Below are 26,174 nucleotides of genomic sequence, written 5' to 3' on the forward strand. Positions count from 1 at the left end.
ATAATGAAAGACCTGGATAGAGTGTATGTGGAGAGGATGTTTCCGCCAGTGGGAGAGTCTATGACCAGGGGGCACAGCCTCAGAATAAAAGGTTGTACCTTTAAAAAGGTGGAGGGTGGCACAGCGGTAGAGTTGCTGCCTCACGGCGGCAGAAACCTGGGTTCCATCCTGACTACAGATGCTGTCTGTATGGAGTTTGTATGTTCTCTCTTGACCACATGGGTTTTCTCTGGGTGTTTCAGTTTTCTCCCACACTACAAAGATGCACAGGTTTATAGGTTTGGCTTTGGTAAAATTGGAATTGCCCCTAGTGTATAGGATAGTACGGGGGTGACCGATGGTCGGCTCGGACAGGGTGGGCTCCATAGCTGAGCCACGGTGCCACTCAAAGATTATCTATAATTGGAGAATTCAACGTTCATACCATTGCTGTCTTGCTGATTAAAGCACGGACTCACTTTCTCAGCGCGTCAAGCATCAGGCCCCGGTTCTAACATAACGTGCCATCAAAATCTGTTTATGTTCTTCCTGTGGAAACAGCCGGCAGTGCGGAGGCGAAGGACGGGCCTTCTCAGCCACATCCAGGGGTTACGAAAGAGGCTGCGGGTGGAGATGGGCAGCCGAGAGAACATCAGGCAGCAGCTGCAGGCCTTGGAGACAGCAGCTGAACTCATCCAGGTATGTGCGACTCCCTGTCCCACCGTCTGTGGTCTTGGAATGACAAACATCATGTCCGGCACAGACATTGTGGGCCGAAGGGCCTGTCCTTGTGCTGCACTGTTCCATGCTCCAAGTGTAAGTTTAGTTTAAAGATGGAGCATGGAAACAGGTCCACTGAGTTCTCGCCGACCAGCGATCACCCTGTATATTAACACCATGCTATACACTGGGAACAATTTACAAGTTTACTGAAACCAAATTAACCTAGAAACCTGTACATCTTTGGGATGTGGGAGGAAACCTGAGCATTCAGAGAAAACTTACACGGTCAAGGAGAGAACGTGCAAACTCCATACAGGCAGCACCTGAGGTCAGGATCGAACCCGGTCTCTGGCACTGTGAGGCAGCAACTCTACCGCTGCGCCACTGTATTAGTTTAGAGATACAGCATGGACACAGACCTTTCGACCCACGAGTCCACTCTGACCATCGATCACGGGTTCACACTAGTTCTGTGTTATCCCACTTTCCCATCCACTCCCTGCACACTCGGGACAATTTACAGAAGCCAATTAACGTACAGACCCGTGCGTCATTGGAGTGTGGGAGGAACCGGATCAAAGGACAAAGGACATTTATTGTCACATACACCAATTGGTGCAGTGAAATTTGAGTTACCATGCAGCTCACAAATAAGATGAACACAACACTATAGAATTTAACGTAAAACATCCCCCACAGCAGAATCAACATTTCCCACTGTGAGGAAAGGCAATAAAGTTCAGTCATCTCCTCCTCATGTTCGCCTTAGATTTACAAGGATGTTGCCAGGACTAGAGGGTGTGAGCTATAGGGAGAGGTTGAGTAGGCTGGGTCTCTATTCCATGGAGCGAAGGAGGATGAGGGGAGATCTTGTAGATGTATTCAAAATCATGAGAGGAATAGAGCGGGTAGATGCACAGAGTCTTTTTGCCAGAGATGGGAAATCGAGGACCAGAAAACATAGGTTCAAGGTGAAGGGGAAAAGATTTAATAGGAATCCGAGGGGTAACTTTTTCACACAAAGGGTGGTAGGTATATGGAGCAAGCTGCCAGAGGAGGTAGTCGAGGCTGGGTCTATCCCATCATTTAAGAAACAGTTGGACAGGTACATGGATAGGACAGGTTTGGAGGGTGAATGACCAAGTGCAGGCAAGTGGGACTACGGTAGCTGGGACATTGTTGGCCTGTGTGGGCGTGTTGAGCCGAAGGATCTGTTTCCACACACTATGACTCTACCTGGTCACAGGGAGAACGCACAAACTCCATACAGACAGCACCCGTAGTCAGGATTGAACCCGGGTCTCTGGCATTGTAAGGCAGCAACTCTACTGCTGGACCAAACCTGCCCTAATTCTGCACTAATTTTGTTTCCATCACCCAGCAGAGCTGTGCCCCATTACAATCAGACCTTGATGTAGTGTACACCACAGCAGTGGAGAAGAGGTCAAGAATGGCCAAAGGGAACGCTGCCCTGGTGCAGAGCGAACTTGAGAGGATGGAGCAGGATCTGGAACTTCAACAAGTAGGAATTCCCTCAACTCTTCTATGTTTAGTTTAGTTCAGTTTACTGTCACGTGTACCGTGGTACAGGGAAAAGCTGTGCCCAATCCAGTCATCGGAAATACTATACATGATGGCAATCAAGCCGTCCACTTTGTACATACGCAGGATAAAGGGAATAATGTGTAGTGCAAGAAAAAGTCCGTTTAAAGATAATCCAAGGGTCTCCCATGAGGTAGATAGGAGGTGAGGTCCGCTCTCTAGTTGGTGAGAGGATGGCTTAGTTGTCTGATAACAGCTGGGAAGAAACTGCTCCTGAATCTAGAGGTGTGCATTTTCACATTTCCGGCCGCAGCCTCGTGGATAAAGCCCGGGTCGGGCGAAGTGGCCGTTGGAGCTCGCGGCTGGGGCGCGTGCCGGCACCCACGGAGGCATGAAGTGGGGCGTCGACAGCGGTGGGGCCTCAGTGGCGGCAGCAGTGAAGCCTCGTGACGATGGTGCCTCAGCGGTGGTGGGTCGACCCACGGTTGACCGTCTGTGAGAACGTGGAGGACCACCGTGACGGGGGGAGATGAAGAACAATGGAGGCCCGGCGTGGTGGGATCGCCGTGAAGGTGGAGGGGGGTTGAATAATGAACAGTGAGGGGTAAGGGTGGCAAAGGACAATGGAGACCTGGCGTGGGGGAATTGTTGGGGGTTGAGGCAAAAGGAGGAGCCGGTGTGTTGTAACTTTGTCAGCGCTGTAGGTGGCTGCTATTTGTTTACATTGTGTATGCAAGCTCACTGTGCCTAGTCACATGTGACAATAAAGTATTCCTATTCCTACCTCTTTCCTGATGGGAGAGGTAAGATGAGGGAGTGTCCGGGGTGCGACTGGCCCTTGTTTATGCTGGCAGCATATTACGGATTGAATACAGGTGCAGTATATGTGGAGTTTGTATGTTCTTTCCGGTTTCCTCCCACACTTCAAAGACGTGTGGGCTTGTAGGTTAATTGGACAATTTGAGAACGTGCGAACTCCGTACAGACAGTACCCGTAGTCAGGATCGAACCCAGGTCTCTGGCTTTGTGAGGCAGCAACTCTACCGCTGTGCCGCCCGCCCTGTGGGGCACCTTGGTCAGCATGGGCAAATTGGGCCGAAGGAACTGTTTCTGTGCTGCTGCATGACTCTCTGAGGGGCAAGAGTATAATGTCTAAAGGCATGTGTGAACACTACAGCGTTTGACACTATTGAATGTGTAGGCACTAAGCTTGTGTGAAAAGCTTTTTGTAAATGTTTTTGTTTTAAATATATTTATTAAATTCTGAACAAAGTTTATTCCTGGAAATTTTTTAAAAAAGCATGCAGGCCCTGTGTGGTCAGAGGAGGCTTCGAGGCTGAGGAGGGAGCGGGATGTGATGGTTTTACAACTGGTGGCTCTGAGGAAGGAGAAGGAGGAGGCAGAGAGGGACCTGAAGGCAATGCATCGAAGCTACAAGGCTGAGTTGGCAGATCAGAAACTCCAGGCTTTGCAGGTGAGTGTGGGGGAATGGTGGAGAGTTGTGGGTTGCGTGATCGGTTCAACTCCACAATCCAACAGTTCCCAAAGTATTCACCCTACTGGGACAAGTTTAGTTCATAAGTCACAGGAGAAAATTTAGGCCATTCAGCCCATTCTGCTAATCAATCATGGCTGATCTATCTTTCCCTCTCAACCCCATTCTCCTGCCTTCGCCCCATAACCACCGACACCCTTACTAATCAATGATCTGTCAATCTCCGCCTTAAAAATATCCAATGACATGGCCTCCACAGCCGTCTGTGGCAATGAATTCCACAGATTTACCACCTTCTGATTAAGAAAATTCCTCCTCATCTTTCTAAAGGTACATCCTCTTATTTTAAGGCCTCTGGTCCAGAACTCTCCCACTGGTGGAAGCATCCTCTCCATATCCATTCTAAATAGGCTTCACTATTCAGTGATGAAAGATACAGCATGGAAACAGGCCCTTTGGCTTACCGATCGTCCCGCATGCTAGCACTATCCGACACACTAGGAACAATTTACACAAGTCAATTAACCTACAAACCTGCATGTCTTTGGGATGTGGGAAGAAACTGAGGCACTTGGAGAAACCCCACGTGGTTACAGGGTAAACCCGAGTCTCTGGCGCTGCGTTAGGAACTCTACTGCTGCGCCACTGTGCAGCCTCGCAGAGGAAAAGTGCAAGGGCCGTAATGGGGTAGGTTGGAAGATCAGGACCACAGTCCAATTTATTGGAGGATCGTTCAGAAGCCTGATAACAGAGGGGAAGAAGTTGTTGCCCTCAGTTGGTCCATATCGATGAGTTGGGCTAAATCTAACTCGCAAGATATTTAGCAATTAGTATTTTGCAATGTTGGCAAGGAATCATTCTTAACCCATCGCCTCAACAGATCCTCCGTGAGTTTGGGGAGGTGGCCAGGCAGCAGCAGAGCGCTCTGGAGGAGCGTTACCGTGGGCTTGTACGGGAGGCGGTCCAAGACACAGTGTACCTCGCAGATCAGAAGCAGCGACTGGAGCAGGGGAAGGAACGACTACAGGAGGGTAAAGTACTGGTGGAACTGAGGTCTGGAGTAAGGAGAGGTGGGGTCAGGTAAGGGTGACAGCTGGAGTGATGGATGGACTGATGTGTAGGAAGGAACTGCAGATGCTGGTTTACATCAAAGATGGACACAAAATGTTGGAGTAACTCAGCGGATCAAGTTTGATAGAGAGCCTGATAAATTGATTGATGAATGCATGGATTGGTGGAAGGATACAGCATGGATACAGGCCCTTCGGCCCACCGTGTCCATGATGACCATTCATCCGATCACCAGGTCACACTAGTTTTAAGTTATCCCACTTTTGCATGCACTCCCTGCACACTAGGGGCAATTTACAGAGGGTCAATTAATCAGCACGGACACTAGGCTGAAGGGCCTGCTCCTGAGCTGCACTGTTTGCACTGAGAAGTACGGGTGTCAGGGGTTATGGGGAGAGTGGGGTTAAAAGGGATAGATCAGCCATGATTGAATGACGGAATAGACTTGATGGGCCGAATGGCCGAAATCTACTCCCATCACATGACCTTATGACTTTTCTATGTTCTACGTGCTGCTCGAACCTACAGCCACTTGTGTCTTTGCTTTCTTGACATCTGCAGTGGTTGCAAATCTACAAGAGCAGCTGACTGCAACGAGACAGCAGGAGGAGATTCCTCGCCGGCAGCAAGAGATCGACAGGCCCACCTCCAGCAGCAGAGCTTGATTAGCTATCCTACATCACGCCGACTGATCGCCAAGTTTGGAAAGAAAGTCAAAGCATCGTCCAGATTCACTGAAGTGACAGCTTCTCCCTACTACAACACGATATTCTACACTCTGTATCTTCCCCATTGTAAATAAAAGACACAATGTGCTGGGGTAACTCAGCGGTTCAGGCAGCATCACTGGATAGGTGATGTCACCCATCCATGTTCTCCAGAGATGCTGCTTAACCTCCTGAGTTACTCCAGCACTTTATCTCTTTTTTTGTAAACAGCATCTGCAGTTCTGTGTGTCTATTGTATTTCAGTTTGACTTGATTGTATATTATCTGATTTATTTGATGGCCTGTGACAATAATAAACCTAAACCTAACATCCCTTACATTGTCCGTTTGAGACCACATTAAACAACTGCACGGAGCAGTAGTGGAGGACACCAGCAACATCACCTGGCCAGGCCGATCTGACCCAGCCACTGTGACCCAGTGCCACCACCAGGACAACGGGCCTTTTAAGTTGAGGCACGAAGAAAGAAGAATCAAGGAACTGCAGATGCTGGTTTACAAGACACAAGGTGCGGGAGTAACTCAACAGGTCAGGCAGCATCTCTGGAGGACACGGATTGGTGACGGTTGGGACCCATCTTCAGACCGATTGTGGTGAGCGAATGTTTCAGGTCGGGGTCCGATATTTTTAAGAACTTGAAATTTGAAGGATACACAAATGGAAACAAAGTGCTGGAGTAACTCAGTGGGTCAGGCAGCATCTCTGGAGAGCATGGATAGATGACGTTTCAGGTCGGGACCCAACTTGCGCCAGAAACGTGGCAACTCTAGCGTATTGGCAGTGTAATCTACTGTCTCACACTACAATCACGGCACTTTTGCACTTATGTATGATTGTACTTTAGAGTATAGAGTTATTTTACTGGGTTACAAAACAAAGAACTTCACTGCATCTAGGTACATGTGACAATAAAGTATCATCAAGGACCCCTCACACCCCAACCATGGACTGTTTGCCCTCCTCCCATCAGGGAGGCGGTACAGGAGCCTCAGGTCACGTACTAGTAGGATGAGGAAAAGCTTCTACAACAACACAATCACACTACTGAACTCGGAGTCCCGACGATAGATTTCTCTGGTCCCTCCGTCCCCTTTGTTTAATCATTCTGTATTTCCTGATTATTCTGTATCTTCCCTATTTCTATTTTTTTTGTTTTTTCTTTATGTACAACTACTACGGACTGACGCAAAACTGCATTTCGTTGTACTGATACTTGTATTTGTGCGATGACATTAAAGTTGAATTGAATTGAATTAAACTATCATGATACTTACTAATCTAAAGAAATCTAAAGAAATACACTCAAACTCTGAAGAAGGGTTTCGGCCGAAACGTTGCCTATTTCCTTCGCTCCATAGATGCTGCTGTACCCGCTGAGTTTCTCCAGCTTTTTTGTGTACACTCAAACTAGAGTCTGATGGCTGGAGGTCTGCAGCAGTCTGGGGCTTTCGTGGATCAGGCACTGCTCATAAGACCAAGAGCATGGACTGGACTTTGAGAATGGCACCAAAACTGGCCCCTCTCAGTGGACTATTTCTGTACTTTGCTGATCGAGGATTGTGTTTAGATATGGCAATACTTTATTAAACTGTGTAAGAAAATAATTTCACTGTGCATCTGCACGTGACAATAAAAGCTCCATTGAATTGGGCCACCCTGTTAAAAATAAATTCCCATGTAATATATACGTTTTATCCAAAGATGGGAGGGTGATGGTGCGGGAGAGAGATAATGAAGCGATGCATTCACCCAACACATAAATCTTCCATCACAATCCACATTCTAAACTTCACAACTGTCTTTACTTTAGAATTTAGAGTTACAGCACGGAAACTGGCCCTTCAGCCCCCTGAGCCCACACTGACCAGCAATCACCCCATACACTAGTTCCATCCAATACACTAGGGATGATTTATAGAAGCCAATTAACCTACAAACCTGTACGTCTTTGGAATGCGGGAAGAAACCGGGATACCCGAAAAAACCCACGCGGTCACAGGGAGAACGTACAAACTCCGTAAAAACAGCACCCATGGTCTGGATCGAACCTGGATCTCCGGTGTTGAGAGGCAGCATCTCTACCACTGCAACTCCACCTTATGTCTTACAGGGGAGTGTGTCAGTTCATGAATCAGAAATTACACCGGACCAGCCTTTGGAAACCGATTCATAAAATATCTTTACTTCAGAACGTAAAGCATTATGTGTACATAGTGCTTGCAGCAGACTGCAGATCCAGAATGATACATCTCGAAGCAATACATCCACTGTCTGATGCATTCCCTTTCAAGTACGTTTCCAAAGTTGTGGCCGACAGCCTTAAAGCAAACTCCAAATGCTGGGAAGCTCCCACCAACGGTGACAGCGACTAAAAAGGTAGAACCCCTTTCACTTGTCATGGAAATTACAAACTTAACATGTCCACTTGATACACTGCAGCTGAGACCAGAATTCAGATTTATGGAGGGATATGGATCACTTGCAGGCATAAGAGATTGGTTTAATTTGGCATCATGTTCGGCAGAGATATTGAAGGCCGAAGGGCATGTTCCTGCACTGTCATGTTTTGTTCGAACCAGAGCTTGTTTTTAAACTTTAGTTTAGTTTATCACGTGTACGGAAGGACAGTGAAAAGCTTTTGTAGCGTGCTATCCAGTCAGCAGAAAAATTATACATGATTATAATCGAGCCAACCACATTGTAGATACAGGATAAAGGGAATGTTTAGTGCAAGATATCGTCCAGTAAAGTCCAATTAAAGATAGTCGGAGGGTCTCCAATGAGGTAGATGGGAGGTCAGGACCGCTCTCGAGTTGGTGATAGGATGGGTCAGTTGCCGAATAAAAGCTGGGAAGAAACAGTCCTATATTCTGGAGGTGTGCGTTTTCACACTTCTGTACCTTTTCCCTGATAAGATGGCGTGACCGGGGAGAGAGAGATTGGTCCTTGACTGCCTTACCGACAATGGAAGGGAGGTTGATTTGCGTGATGGTCTGGGACAAAAAGGTGTTGGTACACATATCGTCCTATAAGCTGCTCCCCAGCTGTCACCAGGCAACTGAACTATCCTATGACCAATAAGGGAGCGGTCCCAGCGGATTTGTTCCTATAGCCGATTTCCGCGGACGTCTTTGGTGCTGCTATCTCAGGGACCCCCCCCCCAGGCCATGACCTCTGTTGGTCCCGCAAAGCATATAATACAGCAAGGCTCTGGAACCAAGATTGTCGGAAAATTGAATATGTGGACACTGCCCGACTTAACGCAATAGGCCATTTACATAAACAATTCTGTGCTGTCCCTAGTGCAACCAAGGCAGTTTGTAATCGCCACAACACTACGATCACAGGTTTAAATTGGAATCATGCTGGCAATGGCAGCGTGCTTACCCAGAAGGCTGCACATCGCAGAAAGTGCCCTGTAAGCAGCCAGATGCCGCCGAGACAGTTAATACTCAGTGAATTATTTCGGACGGGGTGGGACAGTGATTCCGACTTACGTAAAATCTGATTCATGTAAGGGTTCACGGAGCATTTAGTTTTGAGATAAAGTGGGAGATAGGGCATTCGGCCCATTGAGTTCGTGCCAACCAGCGATCACCCCATACACTAGCACTATCCTACACACTATCCTACTTACAATTTTACCAAATCCAAGTAACCTACAAACGTGCACGTCTTTGGTGTGGAAGGAAACCTGAGGGTCCGGAAAAAAAACATGTTGTCACAGGGAGAACATACAAACGATGTACTGACAGCACCCATAGTCAGGATCGAACCCAGGTCTCTGGCACTGTGAGGCAGCAACTCTACCACTAGTGCAATCCGTACACAAGTCGGGGAATGCCTGTATACAAAATGTACTCTCCATATTTAATGATTAATACAAGGCAACAGCGTTGGCATACATTTGAAAGATATTACATTACTGATGAAGATACATGATGGGATAAGGAATTTTAAGCAAGTTCATTCATAACAGTATGTAAACAGAGTTCCCTCCAGCCACACATTGACAGCAATGGTGGCGTGTGTCTAGGGTGTGGTCACTATAACTCAGCAAGAGCTAGGTTACACATCCACCCCAAACACAAATTACTGGAAGTGTACAACTTATTCAGCACCTTAAATAAAGCTTTGGTTTCTTGTCAGTTTTCCATATACCGACAAGGTTTACAAATGAAGGCAGACCCGCAGAGAGATTGTGAGATAGATTGTCAGGGGTAATATCAGTGGGGAAGGCTCCCGAGAAACAGCGCGGAGTCGAGCGAAGAAAGACACAATGGGCTTCCCGCGGCCACGTAAGGCAGCGGGCCTAATGAGAATATCCTGGTTATGAAATAATTGAAGTGTAAAATATTTTATTCAGTAAAAGATTAGCTTGACCTTTTTGGGTTCTAAATAAACTGAAGTTTTATAATTCTGTAGTATACTAGAAAAGCTGTGGGAATCAAGAAGTTAGATGTCTGCCCTTCTGATAGTGCTACTTGTTATGCCCAAGCAAAAGACCATTAAGAATAGTGGGAGAGGATGTGTTTCCTGGGGACTTGGAAATTTCTGTAAACAGAAACTTCTGTGCGTAATCGATAAAGATCTTTACATTGTTTAAGAAGGTACTGCAGATGATAGACTAAGTTCCTGTTGTTTAGGGGTTTTTGAACTAAAGTTTCTGATTGATATAACCATAGATCAAATATTGTGTCAGTGACAAGTACACGTTGAATGGGTACAGCCTGTGATTGATTTGTGTTAAACGACATTTCCAAAATGCTATAAAAGATGCTTGGCCCTTGTGGCTAAGGGGATCAGGGGGTATGGAGAGAAGGCAGGTACGGGATACTGAGTTGGATGATCAGCCATGATCATATTGAATGGCGGTGCAGGCTCGAAGGGCCGAATGGCCTACTCCTGCACCTAATTTCTATGTTTCTATGCTGTATGTCTTTGTTCATTAGAGTGGTGGCTCAGGGAGAGTTAAGTGTCTGTTGCATACTTGGCTCTGTATCCCTGACACTCTCGCCGGCTGATGATCAATAAAGTTTGTGTTGGTTTACCTAACCTATTGTGGGTTGGCTGTCTTTAAGAAATGAACCTTAACACTGGCTCTCCGCCGCGGAGGAGGACCTGGTGGGCCGCAGCCTCCGGGGGGGGGGTTTGGAAGCCGTCGAGCTCGGCCCTGAAGACTGGAGAGCCATGGTGGGACCGGCTGGTGACGACGGACGCGAGGAGTGGGCCGGTAGGAGAGGGACCGGGGTATTGCCTCAAGCGCCTGCAAGGTCAGCTGCAGGAAGCGCCCCGGGACACAAAGGTGATCGGGCGAGGAGAGCTTCATCAGTTTGCGGGCCTGGGGCTTATCTGAATCAGGAGTCGCTCCAGTACATCGAGTGCGTGGACTGGACTGGACGTTTGAATTTTGTAAATGGCACCTAAATTATGGCTACTTGTGCATCTGTGAGCAATGTACAAAGAATTTCACTGTGCAGTGCACACTTGACAATTAAGCACCATTGAACCAAACCATTGTACCCAGCCTGAGAAAGGGATTGATCTTTATAGGCAGACTTGATGGTCAACGGACTGATCGATGATAACTGGACACAGTGGTGCCAGTCTCTTTAAGCAAGTTCCTCTTGAGACCAACCCCATAGTTGGAAACTATGGACTATCAGAACAGAAGTTAGAGTGTCAACATGTCATTTTTAGTCTTCGGAGAATAAGATAATTCTGTCCACCGAGTCCGCGCCGACCAGCGATCACCCCACACACTAGCACTATCCTACAGACCAGGGACAATTTACAATTTTGTACAGAAACCAATTAGCCTACAAACCTGTGTAGGAGGAAACCCGAGCACCTGGAGAAAACCCACGCGGTCACAGGGAGAACGTACAAACTCCATACAGGCGGGCACCTGAGTTAAGGATTGAACCCGGGTCTCTGGCACTATGCCACCCCGAAAGCTAGACTCCATCTGGTGGAAGTTTAGAAAATCTAACACCAAAGAATTTTTTTAAAAAGCCACAAAATCTGGTAAAAGAATGAGTGGAATGTTTTCCATTGGTCACATACACTAACCACAAAGTTACAGCATGGATGTAGTACCTTGTACCCAAAGTTCAGCAGCACTAAATTCAGGAGAAGGATTTGTTAAAGATAGAACAAGGTGGTCTTGCTAATTTATCGGGTGTTTAGTGGGGCCAGATGAAAACAAACTCAAACCCATATATTCTTGGAAGTGAATATTTTTGAGGAAGTGAGGAAGTGAATATTTTTGATTGAAAGATACAACGTGGAAATAGGCCCTCCGGCCAACCAAGTCCACGCTGACCAGCAATCTCCCATACACTAATTCTATTTTACACACTAGGGACAATTAACAGAAGCCAATTGACCTACAAACCTGCAGGCCTTTGGAATGTGGGAGATAACAGGAGCACCCAGAGAAAACCAACGCAATCACAGGGAGAACATGCAACATCCATGTATACAGGACCCGAGGTCGGCATCAGGATCAAACATGGGTCTCTGGTGATTGACCCATGTTCAATCCTGACTACGGGTGCTGTCTGTATGGATTTTGTACATTCTCCCTGCGACATCATGGGTTTTCTCTGGGTGCTCCGGTTTCCTCCCACAATGTGCGGGTATGTAGGTTAATCGGTTTTGGTACAATTGTAAATTGTCCCCAGGGTGTAGGATAATGCTAGTGTACAGATGATCGGTGGTCGGTGCGGACACGGTGGGCCGAAGGGCCTGTTTCCGTGACGTAGCTCTAAAGTATAAAGACCACGCACAGCACTCGAGGTCGGGATCTGGATCAAACCCGTGTCTCTGGCGCGGGAGCCACTGTGTTTCGGACGAAGAAAGAGTGTGTTCGATGTCGGGTCACGAGTGTTCGAGGTGGCGGTCCTGCCGCTCTCCCGGGGCTATCGAACGTGGTAGTAGAGGTGGATGGCGAAGCAGATGAGACAGGCGGCCAGGAAGAACAAGGGGGTGAGACGCAGGTGGAAGAGGAGGACGGAGAGGCCGGCGTTGACCAGCATGGAGCAGGAGATGATGAAGAGCCTAGTGATGCTGCTGTCGTGCTTCATGATGGCGGACATGAGCAGTCCGTTCAAGGCCTGGGAGGCGATGATCACACCGACCACAGGCGAGAAGCCCTGGAAGAAGCCGGCGGTGGGAGGGCCGGCCAGGTATGCCACTAAGTTGGCAATCGCCCCGAAGCTGTAGAGGAAGAGGTTCTGGAGGCTGAGGGGGAAAGGCTGGGACTTCAGAGCGTGTTCGGTGAGGGTGGCGGCGAGGCCGGAGACGGAACAGTACAGAGCGATGGCAGCCGTGCCCAGCGGCGTGATGAACAGCCTCACGGGCTCCTCGGGCCCGCCTCGTGCCTGGTTCACCGCGCCAACGTGGCAGGCCCCCGACACCACCAGCAGTGCCAGGGCAGCCCAGCGTCGGGCAGACAGGGGCTGGCGGAGCAGCAGGCAGCGGGCGACGGCCGTGGCCATGATCTTCAGGTTGCCCAGCACCTGGAAGGTGACAGGATCCATCGAGCCCTGCATGTGAACCGCCAGGTTGTTGTTGAGGGCGTAGAGGGCGGCCGGGAGAGCAAAGGGGAGCACAGCGGAGAGCGGCGGGGCGGAGGGGGGCAGCGAGGTCCAGTCGCGCCCCAGCAGCAGCGCGGCAGACGCACCCAGTTTGGTCAGCTCGGTCGCCAGCACCACGGAGGAGGTGGCGAAGGGCAGCTCTCCATCCACACGGCACAGCCCCAACAGCGGCGCGTGGGAGCCGTAGGCAAACACCGAGAGTAGCATTAGCAGCCCCCACCGCAGTCTCTCCCTCATCCGCACCCTCGCTGCCAAAACACCAGGAGATCCTCCCTCTTCCTGCAACAACATCCCCCCCGTCCGAAGATTCACTCAATCTCTCCCCTACCCCCCACCTGAAGATTCACTCAATCAATCTCTCTTTAGACGTTCGAGATACAGGCACTTCAGCACACATTGACCAGCGATCACCCCATACACTAGCACTATCCTACACACTAGGGACAATTTACAATTTTTAACTAGAGCTAATTAACCAACAAAGCTGTATGTCTTTTGTAGTATGGGAGGAAACCAGTGCACCCAGAATAAAACAAAGTTGTGACAGGAAGAACGTACAAACTCTGTGTAGACAGCACCCGAGGTCAGGATTGAACCCAGGTTTCTGTCACTGTAAGTCAGCAAATCTACCTCTGCACCACCATACCTCCCATCTCCCCGATGACTCTTAATCAATCTCAACCCTCTCCCCCGAAGGTTAGCTAAATTAGCTCAAAGGCAACCAGTGATTCAGTGATTACAGTGCGGAAACAGGCCCTTCGGCCCGGCAACTGTCGATCCCCTGTTCACTCTAGTCGATCTTGTCTCACTTTCTCAAAGGGGGCAATTTACGGAGGGACAATTAACCTGCAAACCCGTACGGGCACGTTTTGTGATGCAGGAGGAAATCGGAGCACTGGAGGAAACCCACACGGTCACAGGGAGAACATGCAAACTCCCCACACAACGAGAGCACCCGACATTAGGATTGATCTCTGGTGTGTGTGAGGCAACAGCTCTACCTGCTGCACCACTGATATCCAAGCAGCTGAGGAGGCTATAAAAAACCAAGGAGCTTGAAGGCACCCCGCTGATCAGATTCAGCAGAAGACTCAAGTGCAATCCAGCCAAGCGTCAAGTCCCAAATTTTTCCCAGACTCTGTGTCGTTGCCTCTTCCTCTTCCCTGACGTATGTTGGGGTCCTGCGGGGTTAGAAGGGGTGGGGGGGGGGGGGGGGGGTTGTTAAAGCAGCAACCGGTTTCTGAGCTGTAGCGTGTGGCAGGCGATCCTTATTTGGGCCCTTTCTTCAGAGAGCTGAGATAGTCTTTGATGGTGTTTTCTACGTTGGGAACGTTGTAGTTCTGGGCGGCGTAGATGCCAGTGGCAGTGCCCACTAGCACGCCGAGCACGGCTGATGACCGCAGTTTGGCCACCACGTAGCCCGCGAGGAAGCCCTTCAGGAACGGCGAGGCCAGCAAGGAGCCACCCTGCAACAGAAGAAGAAACTCAGTCAGGTCCCGTCTCAGTCAGGTCGAGCTACCGTCTCACAACATAGACCCAGGTTCAATCCTGACATAGGGAACTGTCATTGTGGAGTTTGTACGTTCACATAGTCATACAGTGTGGAAACAGGCCTTTCGGCCCAACTTGCCCATGCCGACCAACATGCACAATCTCTACTAGTCCCACCTGCACACATTTGCCCCATATCCCTCTCAACCTACCCTATCCATGTAAATGTTTCTCCCTGTGACAGAGTGGATTCTCTCCGGATGCTCCAGTTTCCTTCCACACTCCATACACATGTGGGATTGTGGGTACATTGGCCCTCTGTAAATTATTCCTTGTGTGTAGGATTGTACTAGTGTACAGGTGATTGATAGTCGGCGTGGGATCAGTGGGCCGAAGGGGCCTGTTTCAACGCTGTATCTCCAAATTAAATTGAGAGATACATCATGGAAACAGGCCCTTTGGCCCACTGAGTCCAAGCCAACCATCGATCACCCGTTCACAATAGTTCTATGTTATCCTACTTTCTCATCCACTCCCTACACACTAGGGACTATTTACAGAAGCCAATTAACGTACAAACCTGCTTGTCTTTGGAATGTGGGAGAAAACCAGAGCACCTGGAGAAAACCCACGTGGTCACATGAATGTACAGACTCTGTACAGATACACAGGATCAAACCCAGGTCTCGGGCACTGCAAGGCAGCAACAGCGCCATTGTGCCACCCCAAATCATCTAGTGATTGCCCCTCACCAGCCCCTCCAAGTGCCGATGAAATCAAGAGAGTATTTAATCGTCATATTTACAGGTCCACCACCGATTTTCAGGCACCCTTGGTTCCAGATCCTTTCTGGATTATCTGTTTTGATGGACCAACAGAGGTCACGGCCTTCGGGGGGAACCAAGATCGGCCTTGGAAGTCAGTTAAGGGGACTGATCTGCCGGCTCCAGTTGGGCTGGAGTTCCAGAGCCTTGGCCACAGGGGGCAAATTCGATCCACCAATCGGTGCGCAAATCTCAATGAGGTTGGGATTGGCCGCCTTACCCAGCCAAGGCATCACATTTTCACGGGGACCTCCAGGGGGGATTTCAAGAGTGTTCCCATAATTTTGCCGGGATTAAAGAAGGAGCTGGACCACCAGTTGCCGGGAAATCGGTGGTGGACCTGTACCCGCTGTGTCGTCCTCTAAACCGTGCTGTGATTCATTCGGTACTCACATTGGGCAATCCCATTTGCACTTCCTCCTCCACCTTCCTCTGGATGCTCTCTAGTTGCCCCTTCAGGTGTGCGAGGTCCTTCAGCTTACCGAGTGTGTCCTGGGGTAACAGCCAGCAAGACGAACTAAGAAATAAACTTACCACAGGAAAACAGCACATGCAGATCCATTGCACTTGGGCTACGATTGCACAAATATTTTGTTGGATTGTCAACACAATGGCCCAAATTTATGACCCAGAATAAGACATTTTAGTTCAGTTTATTATTTCACATGTACCATGGTACAGTGAAAATAAGGTAGACACAAAATGCTGGAGTAACTCAGCAGGACAGGCAGCATCACTGAAAAGAACGGGTGACATTTCGTGTCGAGACCCTTCTTCAGACTGATGTCGGGGAGTGGGCTGGACAGAGGTAGAATGTAATCGGACACAATAAGACTGGTGGGGGGATTGGGAAGGGAGAGGGGATAGAGAGAGCAGGAAAGTAAGGGTTATTTGAAGTTAGAGAAGTCAATGTTCATACCACTGGGGTGTAAGCTACCCAAGAAACCCTTCTTCAGAAGTGAAATATGGTGATGTCCCGCCTACACCCTTGACATCGGTCTGAAGAAGTGTCTCGACCCGGAAACTTCATCCATTCCTTCTCTCCAGAGATGCTGCCTGTTCTGCTGAATTACTCCAGCATTTTGTGTCCACCTTCGATTTAAACCAGCATCTGCAGTTCTTTCCTACAGTGAAAATAATGTCGATGCGTGCTTTCCAGTCGGCGGAAAGACTATACATGATTTCAAGTGGGGCGTCCAGTGTACAGCTACAGTATTAAAGTGCAAGATAAAGTTCAGTAAAGTCCGATTAAAGATAGTCCGAGGATCTCCAATGAGGTAGATGGGAAGTCAGGACCACTCTGGGATTGTTCAGCTCCCTCTCTCATTCCCACCCATACCACTCCCTCTCTCTATCCCCTCACTCTCTCTCCTTCCATTCCGTCTCTCTTTCCTTACTCTAGACCCTCTCTTTCTCTCCCCCTCCCTCACTCCTCTCCCCTGTCACCAACCTTGTCGTCCGCCATCTTACCCGCGCCTGCGCGCTCGATCTCTCTGCCCCAAAGATCCTATCTAGCGGCGCATGCTCAGACTTCCCGTGGGCGCTGGAGGCCGCTGCGGGGAGACCTCCGGCCGCTAGAGGCCGCTGCGGGGAGACCTCCCAGCCGCTAGAGGCCGCTGCGGGGAGACCTCCCAGCCGCTAGAGGCCGCTGCGGGGAGACCTCCCGGCCGCTGCAGGGGAGACTTCCCGGCCGCTAGAGGCCGCTGCGGGGCAGTCAGATGTTGCAGGAAGGAACTGCAGATGTTAGTTTAAAACTATAGATCATAGAGGAGATGCTCCTCTATAATCGTTGGTTTAAACCGAAGATACACACAAAAAGTTGGAGCAACTCAGCGGGAGAGGCAGCTTGTCTGGAGAGATGATATGGATGATGTTTCTGGTCACCCATTCCTTCTCTCTAGAGATGCTGCTTGTCCCGCTGAGTTACTCCAGCAATTCCTGCGGTTTGGATCGGGATCTGAAGCAAGCCAGGAAGTCGCAGAAGAACCCAGCAGGTCAGGCAGCATCTGTGGAAGGGAATGCAATGAACATGTGATGTTTCAGGCCAGGACCAAACTTCATATTGATGGAGAAGGTTGGAAATTTGGGCGGAGAAATTACAGATTTAAAAGAATCAAGAGTGTTTCATTGCCATATGTACCAAAACGGAACAATGAAATTCTTCGTATAGAAATGAAGAGGTGCAGATGTAGGCTGTGGGCCGAGGAGCTTTTTCGTTCAAGTTTGTGACCCAACTCACGGAACTACCTGAATTTTTAACATATTGTGTAACATATTATATTATATAAATCATACCTGAAACTAGTCAAGGCCAAAATCTGCACATTTTTAAAAAATATGAGAAAAACTTCAAATTTTCCGAGTAGTAATTGCCCAATCAATGCATGTTTGAAATTGAGGTCGCTAGGCAGCGAAGACCCTGGGATCACGGCTGATCATGGCTGCCTCCTCATTACATCAAAACAATAGCAAGGTTTCTAAGGAATAAAGGTAATGCTCACGTTGATCATTTTGTTTTTCAATTGATTTATCTTTATAAAGTTATGATGTGAACTGTTAAATAAAAATGATAAACAACAAATGTAGAGCTAGGTACACAAAAAGGCTGGAGAAACTCAGTGGGTGCAGCAGCATCTATGGAGCGAAGGAAATAGGCAATGTTTTGGGCCGAAACCCTTCTTCAGACTAAGCTAGGGTTAGGATTAGGGTTAGGGTCAGTCAGTTGGTCGGTCGGTCAGTCAGTCAGTCGGCTATTCAGTCGGCCAGTCTGTCGGTCGGGCTTGTCGGTAGACCAATGGATGCTGTGGAGGATTGGTCGGGCTGTTGGGCTGTCGGGCTGCCGGTAGGCGGTGACAATTGGGCTGGGCCAGTTGGAGGTGAGAGTGGTCGGCCGGGCCGGCCCGCCGGTGGGTGGTGAGAGTGGTCGGTCCGCCGGTGGGTGCTGCAAGTGGTCGGACGGTCAGTGAGTGCTGCGAGTCCCAAAGCGGCTCCAGCTCCAGCCGTGGGCAGCTCTGGAAGGGGGGCGAGTTAGGGTTAGGGTTAGCATTTTCCTGTCAGTGGAAGATGCCTTACCCTTCCCCAGCCTGGCACTGCCCCAGTCCCACTGTGGCCGTGACCCCCACGCTGCAGACTGGCAGTCAGTGGGGATCAGTAAACGGGGGAAACCACAAAAACTGCCCTTACCCATTAATTAGGCTGGTTCAGGAGCTGGACCTCTGCGGCACTCATTCAAGAAACACACAATTATATTCATTATATTATTTTTATATAATATAATTATTTATAATTATATATGATTGCAGTCATATTCACAAGTCATATATATATATATATATATATATAGAATAGAATAATACATAGTTAAACTAGACCGCAGCACGGAATTAGGCTCGCCATGGTGTAATATGGGCATTGGACACTAGATGGCGCTTACTTTTTCGATCTCATTTTCTAATTACTTTAATTAATTAATGTGCGACTTCTGGCACTGACGAGTTGTGACTTCATTCTCAATTATATTTGATCTCAATCTGTGCAAAATTTCATGTCGTTCCGAGACATGGGTCACAAAAGTTAAATTCTAGACACATTTTTGATGCTCGGCCCACAGCCTAATGCTGGATTACACAAATGGACACAAAGTGCTGGAGTAAGTCAGCATCGGAGGCTGAGGGTACGTTGTCAGACATAACGGGCTGGAATTTCCGAAAGCCATCTTGGACCCTGAGGGACTTACTAAGAAGAGACTGTTGTCTGAGGTGCCATCTTTTTGATGGGAAAGTAGATGCAAAGGCACCTTTGAAAGTTTTTTGAAGAATTATTTTTAGTTTAGTTTAGTTTATTATTGTCACATGTACAGTGACCCGTGGAAAGCTTTTTGTTGCCTGCTATCCAGTCAGTGGAAAGACTGTTCATGATTACAATCAAGCGTCCACAGTGTACAGATACAGGATAATGGGAATAATGTTTAGTGCCAGAGAAAGTCCAGTAAAGTCCGATTCATTGGTTTTATTTGTCACATGTGCAACTCCACAGTGAAATTCTTTTTGCATATTTACACATGCAGGCGCCACTGTAATTTGGCGCCATTTCCAAAGTCCAGTCCACCAACGTGCTTGGTCTATTGGAGTTGGTCCCGATCCAGGTAAGCCCCAGGCTCTAGCGGGACCTCCCTCCATCACTTTCAACAGGATCGGCCCTCGAACCGACGTCCCTCTCCTCGCCCGGCCGCCTCTGTGTCCCCCGGATGCCTCCTGCAGCCCACCTTGAAGCTGCTGGAGGCATTACCCAAGTTCACCCTCCGACCAGCCCTTGCTCCTCGCGTCCAACGTTCCCAGCCGCTCCGTCCTCGTCGGTTCTCCGGTGGGCCGGGCAGCTTCCCTAAATGGGCCGTGATCTGCCGAGCCTTCGGGTCCTCCAGGCAGGTTCCCAGTGCCGAATCTGGGGCACCTCAGGAAGGCTTCCAATGAGGTAGATGGTAGGTCAGGACCACTCTCTAGTCGCTGATAGGATGGTTCAGTTGCCTGATAACAACTGGATAGAAACTGCCCCTGAATCTGGAGGTGTGCGTTTTCAAACTTCTGTATCTCTTGCCTGATGGGAGAGGGGAGAGGGCAGCGACTGGGATGAGACTGGTCCTTGATTATACTGGTGGCCTTGCTGAGGCAGCGTGAAGTGTCGGCGAAGTAAATGAAAAGGAGGTTGGTTTGCGTGATGGTCTAGGTTCCGTCCACAACTCTGCAATTTCTAGTGGTCTTGGAAGGAGCTGTTCACAAACCATGCTGTTGTGATGCATGCTGATGAAATGCTTTCTGTCAGTACAGGATTATAGTTGAATTGGCTTTGGTAAAATGATAAATTGTCCCTAGTGTGTCTGACAGTGCTAGTTTACGGGGCGATCGCTGGTCAGCGTGCTCGGTGGGCCAAATGGCCTGTTCCCCAACTGTATCCTTAAAGTCTAAAGGCTAATCATGATATGAAACTTGTTCTCCGACATACCAGGGAGCTCTTAGCATCTTCCCTGCCTCCTCATTCTGCAATTTAAAGCTTTTGATCGGAGCTTAGAAGGAATTAATCCCTATTCCTCAAATTAATTCATCTGCTCTCTGAATTTTAAGTTAGATGCTGACCTTAATACAAATATTAGTCATCATTGTTTATATTTTGCCTGAATTACAAGTAATTTTTTAAAATTAATTTGGATTGGGGCCTATAAATCTTTTCACTGTTAGAACATTGTCTCTAAAATAATAACTCACGTATATAAAGTCCTCGTTAATACAGTAAATGTCTCAAAATGCTTCAGGGAGCAATTGTCTAATGGAACACATGGCACAGATGAAACATTTTTATCGATGAAAGAGGTAGAGCTGAAAATGCTGGACATTAACTCTTTCTAAGGTAGGATTTTCCCAATCTTTTGAACACTCCATTCTGTGGAGATTTAATCACGGGTTCATTCAGAACAGGGGACGGCCTAGTGGTGCAGCGGGTAGAACCGCTGCCTCAGCACCAGAGACCCGGGTTCCTTCCTGACCTTTGGGTGCTGTCTGTGTGGAGTTTGCACATTCTCCCTGTGAGCTTGTGGGTTTTCTCCAGGTGCTCCGGTTTCCTCCCACATCTCAAAGACTAGATTTTACTTTAGAGATACTTTGGACTTTAGAGATACAGTGTTCTCTTTACAGAATTTGCGACAATTTACAGAAGCCAATTAACCTACAAACCAGTACGTCTTCGGAGTGTATGAGGAAACCGGAGCACCCAGAGAAAACCCATGCCATCACAGTTCGATTCGGGTTGCCCCATTACAGGAAAGATGTGGAGGCTTTGGAGAGGGTGCAGAGGAGGTTTACCAGGAGGCTGCCTGGATTAGGCAGTTTCGACTCGGGGAGAAGTTGTACAGACATGGATTGTTTTCTCTGTAATGCTGGAGGTTGAGGGGAGACAACATGTTGAAAGGTATACATAGATTAGACAGTCAGAACCTTTTTCCCAGGATGGAAATATCAAAGACTGGAGGGCGTTTCTTTAAGGTGAGAGGGGCAAAGTAATACACAGGACTAGATGTTAAAAGTCCAAAGTGCCAAATATCAATTTACTCCCGATGGTGATGGGAGCCTTCTGCACTCACCTATGCTCCTCCGATGTTGAGAAAGGCTAGGTAGACACGTCATTGGGGTTATCAAGTGGGCACTTACTTTCATCGACGTCTCCAGTAGGCTCAGTGGTGCATTCTAACGTCCCAGAACCACCCCCCTCTGCATTTGCCTAGTCGGTTATTTGGGAGACCAAATGGGGTCTTTCCTCTTCAGCCACTGGCTACTCCGCTCTGCCACCTGTGATATTTATTTGATGGCTTGGCGTAGGGCTTGGCCGCTGATCCCCAGATCCTTCATCAGTCTTAAGGTAGATGTTGCCACGAATCCTTGACATCCAACTTCTACTGGGCAGATTTTAGCTTAGGAGATATGCGGGGCAAGTTTTATTACCTGAATTACAAAAATGGTGGGTGCCTGGAATGTGCTGCCAGGTGTCTGATACGATAGTGATGTTTAAGAACCTTTTACATAGGCACATGGATATGTGGGGAATGAAGGGATCTCTCTCTCTCTCTCTCTGAGTATTTATAAAAGGACAAGAATTAAATAAGCAGCAGTAAATCTTTTAGCTTTTTCTCTGCTCCACCATTTAACAGTAAAGAAAGCGAATGGTATGTCAGCTTTCATTGCAAAAGGATTTGAGTATAGGAGCAGAGAGGTTCTACTGCAGTTGTACAGGGTCTTGGTGAGACCACACCTGGAGTATTGCGTACAGTTTTGGTCTCCAAATCTGAGGAAGGACATTATTGCCATAGAGGGAGTGCAGAGACGGTTCACCAGACTGATTCCTGGGATGTCAGGACTGTCTTATGAAGAAAGATTGGATAGACTTGGTTTATACTCTCTAGAATTTAAAAGATTGAGAGGGGATCTTATAGAAACTTACAAAATTCTTAAGGGGGTGGACAGGCTAGATGCAGGAAGATTGTTCCCGATGTTGGGGAAGTCCAGGACAAGGGGTCACAGCTTAAGGATAAAGGGGAAATCCTTTAAAACCGAGATGAGAAGAACTTTTTTCACACAGAGTGGTGAATCTCTGGAATTCTCTGCCACAGAGGGTAGTTGAGGCCAGTTCATTGGCTATATTTAAGAGGGAGTTAGATGTGGCCCTTGTGGCTAAGGGGATCAGGGGGTATGGAGAGAAGGCAGGTACGGGATACTGAGTTGGATGATCAGCCATGATCATATTGAATGGCGGTGCAGGCTCGAAGGGCCGAATGGCCTACTCCTGCACCTAATTTCTATGTTTCTATGTTTCTAAACCTACAGCTGATATTCCATGTCTGCACCATTTTCTGCACTATTCCTGTTTTTTTTAGAGATAAAGCATTGAAAAAGGCCCTTTGGCATATGGGGTCCATGCCGACCACCAACCACCCATTCACACTAATTCTACATTATTCACATTCATTCCCTACACACTGGGGGTCAATTCTCAGAGGATCAATTAACCTACAAACCCACACTGGGGCAGCACAGTGGTGCAGCGGTAGAGTTGATGCCTTGCAGCACCAGAGATCCAGGTTCGATCTTGACTATGGGTGCTGTCTGTATGGAGTTTGCACGTTCTCCCTGTGGCCACGCGGGTTTCCTCCGGTTACCACAGTCTCCAAAGATGGCGGGTTTGTAGGTTAATTGGATTTGGTAAAAATTGTAAATTGTCTGTAGTTTGTTGGATTGCTGGTCGGTGTGGACTCAGTGGGCCTGTTTCCCTGCTGTATCTGTAAAAGAAAGTAAAGTCTATAAAGTGCATAGTATTGTCCACTGAGATCGCATGCAAGAGTCGCCAACTAAACTCTCAAGGAAAGACTCTGAGAAAGTCTAAAGGTTTGTAGGTTAATTGGCCTCTGTAAATTGTCCCTCGTGACTGGAATAGAACTCGTGTACGGGTGATCGTTGGTCAACATTGACTCAGTGGGCCGAAGGGCCTGTTTCCATGCTGCATTTCACAACTAAACTAAACTTAGGCTATGTAAGCAAGCATTAGTTTGCGATAAACCAAGCTACAAACTCAGGGAGAAAATATAATTTCCACTGGTTTGTTTACTTGAATTTTCTTGCATTTGCTGTGAATAGATTTGTATGCAGCAGTATTGGAATACAGAGGTAGTCTTAGTGCCTATATATAGAACTCACATCTATACACAGATACAATTACAACACAGAAATAAATGCTTGTGCAATAGGCTTTCAATCTATCATTGCAAGCTGGTCCTAAAAATAAGCTTACATTCCCTTTCAGTCTTTCTGTCTCTGCCTTAGATTAGTTAATTTAGACATACAGCGCGGAAACAGGCCCTTCGGCCCACCGAGTCTGCTCCAACCAGCGATCCCCGCACACTAACACAAGCCTACACACTAGGGACAATTTACAATTTACTGAAGCCAATTAACCTGCAAACCTGTACGTCTTTGGGGTGTGGGAGGAAACGGGAGCACCTGGAGAAAACCCACACAGGTCACGAGGAAAACGTACAAACTCTGTACAGACAGCACCCGTAATCAGGATCTAACCCGGATCTCTGGCGCTGTAAGGACATAGCTCTACTGTTGTACCACTGTGCCGCCCCGGTTTCATAGTTTCATAAAATTATCTTAGCAAAGCACAATTAAATGCTTACATGGTTTATATTCAATTTAGTTTAGTTCATTGCCACGTGTACTGAGGTACAATGAAAGACTTTTTTGTGTGCTTATTTATTATGTGTTATCTATCAGTACTGTGGTTACAGGTCCGTTATGCTGCTGCAACCAAGAATTTCATTGTTCTGTTGTCAGTACAGTCATAGTCACACAACACGAAAACAGGCCCTTCCGCCCAGTTAGTCCATGCCAACCAAGATGCCCCATCTGCCCATTTCCCTATAAACCTATCCTAACCATAAACCTGTCTCACTGCTTCTTAAACGTTGTAATACTACCTGCCTGAACTACCTCCTCCGGCAGCTCGTTCCAGACACCCACCATCCTTTGTTACCCCATCAGGTTCCTATTAAATCTTTCCTCCCTCACCTTAAACCTATGTTCTCTGGTTCTCAATTCCCTTACTCTGGGCAAAAGACTCTGTGCGTTTGCCTGATCTATTCCTCTCATGATTTTATACACCTCTATAAGATCACTCCTCATCCTCCTGCGCTCCAAGGAGTAAAGTCCTAGCCTACCCAACCTCTGCCTATAGCTCAGACCCTCGAGTCCTGGCAACATCCTTGTAAATCTTCTCTGCACCCTCTCCAACTTGAGAAGTCTTCAGACTAAAGTTACCTGATGGTCCATTCCAATGCCCCCTAATCCTGGCATACAGGTGAGTTTGCTGGAGTAACTGGTCTTGGAGGATGGAGATGCTCGCATTGGCGAGACCAAACGCAGACTGGGCGATCATTTCGCTGAACCCCTTTGTTCAGTCAGCCTTGGCCTACACGATCTTCCAGTTGGCAAACACTGTTCCTCCCCTTCCCATTCACACACTGACCTTTCTGGCCAGGGCCTTCTACATTGTCAGAGTGAGGCCACACGCAAACTGGAGAAACAGCACCTCATATTTCACTTGGGAAGCTTACAACCCAGCAGTATGAATATTGATTTCAATTGATTTCACTCATTTCAAGTAACCCTTTCATTCCCTCTCTCTCTCCCTCTCTGTCCCTCCCCCACACTAGGCACTACCTCTTCTTTCCCTCTCCCCTGCCTCTCAGTCTGAAGAAGAGTCTCTACCTGAAACATCACCTATTCCATTTCTCCAGAGCTGCTGCCTGACCCACCGAGTTACTCCAGCATTTTGTGCCTATCTGACACAAACAGTTTGATGCAGCAGTTCTTCATCTTTCTTAATGGGAACTGTGGAAACCACTTGGTGTTTTTGATGGGATTGGGGATCTGTGCCAGATAAATTAGGCAGCCTACTTCGTTGTTATTCACCATCTCATAATTAAAAAGGTTTTTAAGCCCTGAACAGCCTCTCAACTGAGGTCTGGTTGTCTTCAGTTTTTGAAGGGCAGCACGGTGGTGCAGTGGTAGAGTTACTGCCTTACAGCGGCAGAGACCCAGGTTCAATCCTGACCACGGGTGCTGTCTGTACGGAGTTTGTACGTTCTCCCCGTGACCTGTGTGGGCTTTTCTCCAGGATCCTCGCTTTCCTCCTGCACTCCAAAGATGTACAGTTGCATCTGAGATCAGGATTGAAACCAGGTCTCTGGCACTGTAACTCTACACTTTGCCACCCCATTGCGGCTTAGATCTTCCAATAAACCACATTGCGGACGTTGCACTTTTTTTTTTAAATCTGCGTTTTCTCTGTAACTTTTAATGCGAAAACAGACAGAAATGTGCCAAGTAACCAGCTGGCACTGTCCTGCATTCTGTCCGTATAACCTTTCAATCCTTCTCAAAACTTGTCACTTGCGAACAAAATCTTCAAGTTACTTTCCTGGAAATTATTCTGCTGAATAGACGACAAATTAGCAGAAGTAAGCAAAGCCCAGAAAAACTAAAAGCACTTACACAATCCGATGTTGGATCCGTCTACCAAGGCTAATTAATCGACTCCAAGTTCTTCACCTTGAGTGAGGTTGTGTGCGTGTGTGTGTGTGTGTGTGTGTGTGTGTGTGTGCGTGTGTGTGTGTGT

The 26,174-nt window shown here is 47.9% G+C and overlaps 3 protein-coding genes across 3 annotated transcripts; 1 reads left to right on the forward strand and 2 right to left on the reverse strand.

Annotated features, from left to right (window-relative positions):
• The first annotated feature begins 305 nt into the window (after nucleotides 1–305).
• On the forward strand, nucleotides 306–9,796 carry LOC129701552 (golgin subfamily A member 6-like protein 22). Its single transcript, XM_055642806.1, has 5 exons — nucleotides 306–678; nucleotides 2,087–2,224; nucleotides 3,545–3,718; nucleotides 4,620–4,770; nucleotides 5,372–9,796. The coding sequence occupies exons 1-5, from the start codon at nucleotides 520–522 to the stop codon at nucleotides 5,473–5,475; spliced, it is 726 nt and encodes a 241-aa protein (XP_055498781.1). The 5' UTR covers nucleotides 306–519; the 3' UTR covers nucleotides 5,476–9,796.
• Nucleotides 7,701–13,438, reverse strand: slc35a4 (solute carrier family 35 member A4). The gene has a single exon (XM_055642805.1). It carries the CDS (start codon nucleotides 13,429–13,431, stop codon nucleotides 12,463–12,465), a length of 969 nt encoding a protein of 322 aa, XP_055498780.1. The 5' UTR covers nucleotides 13,432–13,438; the 3' UTR covers nucleotides 7,701–12,462.
• Nucleotides 13,439–14,388: 950 nt separating this feature from the next.
• On the reverse strand, nucleotides 14,389–16,988 carry LOC129701553 (SLC35A4 upstream open reading frame protein). Its single transcript, XM_055642807.1, has 3 exons — nucleotides 16,906–16,988; nucleotides 15,849–15,947; nucleotides 14,389–14,606 (listed from the first exon to the last, which is right to left on the reverse strand). The coding sequence occupies exons 1-3, from the start codon at nucleotides 16,918–16,920 to the stop codon at nucleotides 14,409–14,411; spliced, it is 312 nt and encodes a 103-aa protein (XP_055498782.1). The 5' UTR covers nucleotides 16,921–16,988; the 3' UTR covers nucleotides 14,389–14,408.
• Between the last annotated feature and the right edge of the window lie 9,186 nt (nucleotides 16,989–26,174).

This window comes from Leucoraja erinacea, chromosome 11, assembly GCF_028641065.1.
Source record: "Leucoraja erinacea ecotype New England chromosome 11, Leri_hhj_1, whole genome shotgun sequence".
NCBI lineage: Eukaryota > Metazoa > Chordata > Chondrichthyes > Rajiformes > Rajidae > Leucoraja > Leucoraja erinaceus.